The sequence below is a fragment of the Oculina patagonica genome, unplaced genomic scaffold (assembly GCF_052425735.1).
Source record: "Oculina patagonica isolate OP01 unplaced genomic scaffold, crgOcupat unplaced923, whole genome shotgun sequence".
Lineage (NCBI taxonomy): Eukaryota > Metazoa > Cnidaria > Anthozoa > Scleractinia > Oculinidae > Oculina > Oculina patagonica.
This window is the reverse complement of record NW_027558826.1, coordinates 1-7,984: the sequence shown is the minus strand read 5'-3', so window position 1 is coordinate 7,984 and position 7,984 is coordinate 1. Positions and strand designations below refer to the sequence as shown.

Genomic DNA, 7,984 nt, shown 5'->3' with positions numbered 1-7,984 from the left:
TATAAGCCCCTCCAAATATAAGCTCACCCAAAAACCCTTATGAAGTTGTATAAGCCCAGGGCTTATAACCGGAATTTTACGGTATTTGGTAACATACTATGTTCTGTGTTACGTTGTGATTACAATTTATGAGACAAGTTTCGACCTAAGCTTCTTTCATATCAATTTCTCCAGAAGTTTTCACGTGACGTCATCAAAGTTCTAAAATTCAAAATTGCACGACCTCTGAGTTTTTAACTTTCACTGGCCGTTAGTCGTCATAAATATACATCTTGTTGAACGGTTTTCAGCTCGATAGCATTGCGAATTTCGGATTTTTCACGCCACACCACAAATGGTCGCCAGAAAGCTGCCACGTTTGTTTAAAAAAGTAATTTATCCTGCGATTTTTAGCAGAACAGTTGAGGTATTTGGAGATATTATTATGTTAATGTTAACAAGTTCATGAGGGTGAACTTATTTTTATAGCGAAGTGAATGATCAAATTAACGTTTTGGTCGCGGAAGGAAGTTTATTTTATGATCCTATGTTCAACCTCTTATAATTTGGCAGTTGGTCATAAGATCATGGACTTAATTATTTGAAGATATTTAGCTGTGGTCGACAAGCTTTACTTTTCCTCATTTTTTATTGCAGTACTTGCTCGAGAATGACAAAGATGAAGGCATTTATTAACAAGTGAATAAGGTGAATTCCAGACGTGAGCTCTACATTTTGATGAATAATTCGAGTACGGAATAACACATAAACCTGAGACTTGGGCAAGTAGATTAGCTATAAATCTTCTATAACGTTTCTGATTCTTGACATTTTTGTTCTGTGTTTTTTGGCTTTACTTTTTAGTGGCGTGACAGTGAAAACCAGCAATAAGACACTCGTTTTTCTTTGCACTCCATTGCAGGCCTACATATCCCGTAGAGCATTGCGTAACAACTCATTTCATAAACAGTGGATCCCAGTCTGTTATCGGCCAGTAATATTTCGACATTTTCAATCTGCATGCAGTAATTCCACATTAGAGCCATTATTGCTCATTTCGGTTTCGTAATTTTACTTCTTTGGAGCGAAATCATTTTAGTTTGGAGAGCTTGGCTAGTGCATTAGCAAAAGCGCCTTCAGAGCAAATGGGGAAGCCCAAAGAAGATACCAGCCGTCAAAATGGCCAGACACACATCGATAAAGACATCGTAAGAGCGAATGGCCATGCAGAAAAAGATTCCCGGCCTTTTAGCATTAGCTGCGAGTGGGACATCAAGCAAACTCAGCAATTCTCTGACGATGGGACTAATACTTATTTCTGGTGAGCTAGAAATTTAACGCACAAGTGCACAGCGTTAATTATCAAATTAACGTTTTATTCGCGGGAGGAGTTTATTTTGTGTTCGACCACTTGTATGATAATTTTGGCAGTTGGTCGTAGGATCATGGACTTTATAATTATTTGTAGATATTTTTAGCTGTGGTCGACAAGCGATCCCGAGGAATGCTTTATTTTTCGTTAATTTTTTATAGCAATAGTTATTCGAAAATGCCAAGATGAGGGCAAAAAATAAGACCTAGGTTTAAATTGTTTTAAAATTGGTCTCTTCATAACTTAGGAGAGTGTGAATTTCCCAGCCAACCAGTTTCCGTTTAAATACAGCTGTCCTGCTTTTAGAATCGATTTCTTTCCTTTCAATAGAAAAAAGTACAGGAAGATTTGTAAAGATCTGCATTTGTCAGGAAATTTGCATGTTTTTAGAGATTTCAATCTTTTGTGGAGGGTAGGGGTAGAGGGGTTGTATTTGTTGCACGCTGTTGGAAAAGTTGCATAATTTTAATACCCGATTCCCTCAGTTTAGCTCTACACTTCCCTTTAGAAAATTTGCTTTTGAGATCCCCTACCCCCTTGGACCTTCCATAGGGTGGATATGGATATTTTCTGGAACCACAAAAATGCTAACGGCCACGCAGAATGGTCCTCCAGACATTTTGAAAACAAACATTTTAGTTTTGGATGTCCCAGTACTTAGCTTGGTCACTAGCAAGGTAGAGTTTGCACCATGCAACCATTAGCTACAAAGGGCCCATTGATCTGGCGTATGGCTTACCTGGTCCTTTTCATCTGGCAAGTGAGCATGAAAAATTAAAGGGAAATCTACAGTTGTACATGTTCTGAATGACTGGATTGGACTGGACTGGACCTAAGACAGACTAGACTTAGCACTGCCCTAAGTTCAACATCCTCTTTAATCTAGACACTTTTCTTAGTTAGACACCTCTTAGGCAGTCACCCTTCCTTAAAGGCTGCTATACTTGTTTCTACAGCATCTCTATAAGGGGGACACTTCTCCAGGGTTGGCACCTTACTAGGGTAGACAACTAGTTTAGGCAGATGCCTCTCTAATTGATACACCCCTCTAAGTTCAGCACCTCTTGAAAGTAGACACCCTTCTAAGGTGGATGCTCCTCTAAGGAAATGCAGGGCTTCCAATAAGCAAGGTGTAAAGCAGATGGAATTTCCAGTTTGCCCTTAAGGCAAGTTGGAACTGTAGTATGCTGGCCTGAAGGTGTTTTCTAGTGTCCTTACTGCATCTGCCAAGTTTAAAGGTGCAAGCTTCTAAGGTACCGTAATGATTCGATTTAGCGCCCAGGGCGCTTATTTACTTTTGGCACCTTGAGGGAGGCGCTTATTTGAGACAGGGCGTTTAGTTAATTTTTTGAGAAACAACCAAATGTATCTAACAACAACAGCAACTGTAACAGTTAGAAATTGTTAAAAGTTCAGTTACTTTTAAAATAATTGTTCATTTTAGCGGTTAATATATACATGAACTGTACGGTGAACGGTCATGAGTTTATCTAGTTGACGTCAATGACTTCAGTAGGGCCAGTTATCCACAATAGGAGCTAATAGGGGCACTTATTAGAATAGGGGGTGCTTATAAGAATAGGGGCGCTAATTAGAATGGGGCGCTTATTGGAATAGGGGCGCTTATTTACAAAAACACATTCGAAGGGGGGTGCTTATTTGGAAGGGGGCGCTTATTGGAAGGAGGGTGCTAAATCCAATCATTACAGTAGTCTAGACGAGTGCTTCCCCTGGGAGATTTTAAAAATCTGATGTCTCTAAAATAGCATTTCCAGTCTCCTGGCCTCTCTCCATGCTACGGCCCTGAAATGACCTGCAAAACTATTGCACAAAATGTTAAACATTGAATTTGCCCTGCATGTATGTTCAGTTTTGATTTTTCCAACAAGTTCTGTACTCACAAAACTGTTATAAATCTTATTGTATTTCTCAGGAGAGCTCACACCGTGACAGTCCTGTTAATAATGTTGTGTGTCCTGGTTTATGTTGGAGCATTTGAGAAACCCAATGAAAATGGTGAATATAATGCCAAGAGGTAAAGTATCATTAACATGAGAATAAAATAGAGGATTAACATCAACTACACTGTAGACATATGTGAGCTTACATGTATCACTTACAAGTTATTTGAAATAATAGACGTGTAAAAAAATACTGTTTTAACCTCCAGCCTGATAGGGCGCTAAGCTCAAATGCAGACTTTACCTTTTAACCTTTATCAAACTGATAAAGTTCTTTAGAAAGAAACTGTCTTGCTGTGTTAGCAGGCAAATGAAACATGAGAAGGTCTTGTGTTTCCTAATTAAATTAAGCACCCACTAGGCTATAAAATCATGAAATAACAACAACTCACCCCTTCTCCTAGAGAGAGGACAAAAAGAATCAGCATTTCTATATAATGTAAGAGGAGTCTTATAAACTAGATGTAAAATCTCTGACATTGCGACCCTTGTTGGAGTTTTACATAAACACTCAAACCAGCAGCCCTCCACGTTTATTTTTTCCTTAGTGGCCATTTGTCCACCAACTGCTCAAGTTTGGTCGCCAGCTCCAAAATTTTAGTTGCTAAATTAAGCTCAAGCTTTCAATCCTTCTCAATGTTAGTCGGTTCCAATTTAGTCACCAGCTCCAGAAATTTAGTTGCCATGGTGACTAAAATGGTCTTAACCTGTATGGTTGACCAGGATAACTCAATATCCTCCAGACTAACTCAATAAAAAGTGTTGTTTTAACTACTTCTTGTTATTATTTCAGAGGGCTTATAGCCTGCATTGCAGTGTTTCTATTGTTTGGTGTGACTCAGATCAGTGATGGACCATTTAAAAGACCTCATCCAGGTATGTAACATTTATGTTGATTTACATACATACATAACACAATTATATTTATTTTGATTTAACCCCTGCCTGGTGAATATGGAGGATGGGTGCCTGGGATACCTGGGAGGGCCTCCACTGAGGTCAGCCGGCCCTCCCCAGATAGAATAAAGCTGCCAAGGCTGGCAATCCCAACAAAACAGCCATGAGCCCCCACACACAGACACCCGTCACACTGATTAAATTAGTGGAAAAATGAATAACTAATAACAAGAAGCAGGGAAGGGAGGGAGGAAGGGGAAAAACTCGCAAAACAACCCTGAAAACCCTCCATGGAGCGAAGACCTGACACCACGCGCTGTAATGTCCGAGAACGCAAAGCACTGAGCCTGACAAGAGCTAGTAACCGCTGACCACCAGGACAGCTGACTACCCACTTGTTGTGGTTAAACTCATTCTCGTTCCCAGAGCCTCCGTTTCTTTTGGTCACGTGGTCGGCGAAACGAAGGGCTCTGGTAACACTGACTACCGGATGTCGTAAAATTCACGACATCCGGTAGCGCATGCCCTCTGCATAAATGTTAGTCTGCGCCTGCTCAGTAAAAGAAAGGGGAAGGCTGGGGCTGACTGAGACGAGAAGAAAGCAAATTTTGAAAGCTGGTTTTGGCAATTCAAGTCGTTGATATTTTAACTTACACAATTCGATTCGTTTGGAACTCATTGAATTGCATGGCTGATAGATGTGTTGATGATGTTGTGTCGTCTCTACACGCAATATTATCTGACGGCAGATAGAAAAGTTAGAATCCAGAGGAATTGGAGTTATAGTGTACATGGAGTCGTGGATATCATCAGCTGATAACATTCCGACGGTTGATGATACTGTGAAATTTATTTATGGCCATGCGGAGGTATTGTAGAAAATTCAGAACCAAAAAAGCCACTGATCGACAAGGTATCATTCTATTGAGCAGCGGTAAGAAATATCACATTGAATTTCAAAGTCTTCATGTATTCATGAACTCCATTTAGTGTGTATATCTTGTATAAGCTAAGTTGATGGTGCAAATGTTAGCAAAATTTTTAATGCAATAAAAAGTACAACCGAGTTACACCTTGCAAGAGATGTACTTGTCATTCGTTCATAAACGAAGGTCTGCTTCGCGAATACGTTATTCCAACAAACTCCCAGTGTTATTCGGTCTTTTTCCGGTAACATTTTCAAACTTTCCGCTGCATCTTCAATTGTTTCGATGACCGGAAGTATAACCAAAATTGCGTAGAAGCGTTTCGTTTTTTTACCTAATTACGCATGCAGTTTTTATCAGCCAATCAAAAAAATCATATTTTTTACCGTTACCAGGGCCACTACGTCATGTCATTTTAAAAAAATACGCGTGGCCCTGGGGAAGAGGATGGGTTAAACTTGGTTAAATTGCTTATTTAGAGCGGTTTTCACTTGAGTGTTGAAAGTAATTCGCGTTTGCTTTGGTTTTGCATTACTACGCTTCTAAAGTGATTGGCCTAAAAATCTCGCGCCACTTTCTCAGCCAATCAGAACTGAAACCAAAACCAATCGTGACTCGCTTGCGCACGTTTTCCCGCGCTTCATGCCAGCTACATGTATTTGCTTCGAGTTTTGATTGGTTCACTGGATTGTCTGTGTCCTTTGTGATTGGCCAGAGTAATTACTTTGGTTTTGGTTTTACGACACTCAATTTAAAACTGCTCTAACCTCATTTAAATATAAAACCAAGACACAACATGCTGCAATAAAAAGGATTTGCTGCAAGCAACATACAGCAGCCGCCGCTCCTGATCAAACCATGTCTGCAGCAGCTGCGGCAGAGAATGCCGCTCCTGCATTGCACTGGTCAGTCACGCAAGGTGCTGTCAGCAACAGGCACTGACTTTTCTGCAGGGCACACCAGCTTTTGTCCTTCAGGATAGAGCTCTGCCAACCAACCAGCACATGTGATATCAATGCTAGTTTGGTTAATATGCATGGCAAGCTTGTTTAATTCTGAAGGCACTCAGATGCATGATGTGTACCTTTCTATAATCCCATTATGTACACTGTGCGTCTGTGTGTGTGGAAGGAGTAAAGCACCCACCCTATAAAAACAGAAGTAGAGGAGGGGGATGGGAAAAGGGAAAGAAAAAGCTAGTTAGCGATGGCTTGGCCTTTAAAAAATGTATATAATTGTATGAATGCAAAATATATGACGTGTAACATGTAAACTGTTTTTAACTTTGAGTTCTCTTTATTTTATTTTTAAGCCTTCTGGCGTCTTATACTGTGCTTAAGTGTTGTTTATGAACTGTCTCTAATTTTCCTGTTATTTCAGGTATGTGTTCTGCTCGTTTGACATTATAATTAAATAAATATGACTTAGCATCTTACTATCTTTCATTCTCACAAGTGTTTATCAAAAAGAAGAAATTTTGGCCAAAAAAAATCAATATAAAATTTCAACTTTAAATAAAGTGAATTTAAGTGAATGTACTGTTCAATAGCTTTCATTTGAATGGCCGCACACTAGTTAAGGCTTCATCCACACACTTAAAGTTAGAAGTTCCCCCTTGTATAGCATAAACAGTACACTATGAAACACTTGATAGCTTTCATTTCAATGGTCACAAAAAGAGCATACATTGTAAATAATGGTGGCACATAAAAGTGCATGAGAGGTTCATTCGCAGACTTGAAAATTAGAACTTAACCATACTAACTATGTGGAGTAATGCTTGCTTGAAGAAAAACATGCCATCTTGCTGAATAGTTGTCTGTTTTTCTTTCAGACTGCTGATGATGCAAGGCAGTTGTTAAAGTATCTTGATGACGATTTAGGTAAACCACTGCCAGAGCAATCTTACGGTGAAGACTGTAGGCTGTATACACCAGGACATCCCAAGGGATCTTTCCATACATTTCTTGTAGGTTGAGTAGTGATCTGTGTGTTTATTCTCCTTACATTATCCACATGTTGTCATGTAGAGAGGTGATGAGAATAAAGTTACTCATCAGTTAGTGGATATTGCTTTGATCTAACACTAATTCTTAGTCAGAAGTTACACTCAGAGTTTATCAAGGAGAAGTGACCGTTTCAACTTGAGAAATTGAAGGATTGATTTTCCAATTAATTAAGACTGTGTTGAAACATTTTTATCATTTAATAAGCAATGTTACGATTTCTTCCAAACTGAACAAAACTTCATCAAAATAATAGTGGTGTAATGTAGGAAAACAACAAAGTCCTGAGTACAGTAATAAAAATGCTAAAATAACCAAGGATGGTTTCAACTTATGAACAAGGCAGATTACAAACAACAAACAGTTTTTTTTTTCAAGATGGGTTGTCCGCCATGTAGCTCCTTTAAACAGGGTTGTATTAAGAAGAAACTAACTTAAAGTCAGCTCTTCTGGTTTTTATATCTTCCAAAATTATCCCAAGGTCTTTGTTTTCTAGTGAAAGTTTAGCCGATGATAACCTCCCTTTCAGCTAGTGAAATTAACAGGTAACCGGCTCTTAGCTACAAAGTCGACCAATTGAATTTTTGTGAAGGGTGTCCTCAGTTATTACAGTATGTTAGATTCACCATGATTGGATAACTGGACATTTGTTTGTTAAAAAGGAAGACAGTTAATGCATAATATAATTGTGTTTACTGCTCGATGTGCATCTTTGTCCTTTTGATATTCAACAGGAAAAGTGTGATGTCTTTCTACCTGCCCATTTCTTTGGTTGGTGGGCAAAGGTAAGATTTGTTGAATCAAATAATATTATGATACTCTACTATGTGTACTATGTTAGAA

The 7,984-nt window shown here is 38.9% G+C and overlaps 1 protein-coding gene across 1 annotated transcript; it reads left to right on the top strand.

Annotated features, from left to right (window-relative positions):
• Positions 1–989: 989 nt before the first annotated feature.
• Positions 990–7,926, top strand: LOC144641418 (phosphatidylserine synthase 2-like; the record flags this gene model as incomplete). Its single annotated transcript, XM_078500435.1, has 6 exons — positions 990–1,300; positions 3,285–3,386; positions 4,106–4,188; positions 6,448–6,515; positions 6,970–7,104; positions 7,876–7,926. Coding segments are annotated over exons 1-6 (615 nt in total), but the record flags the coding sequence as incomplete, so codon positions are not given.
• Between the last annotated feature and the right edge of the window lie 58 nt (positions 7,927–7,984).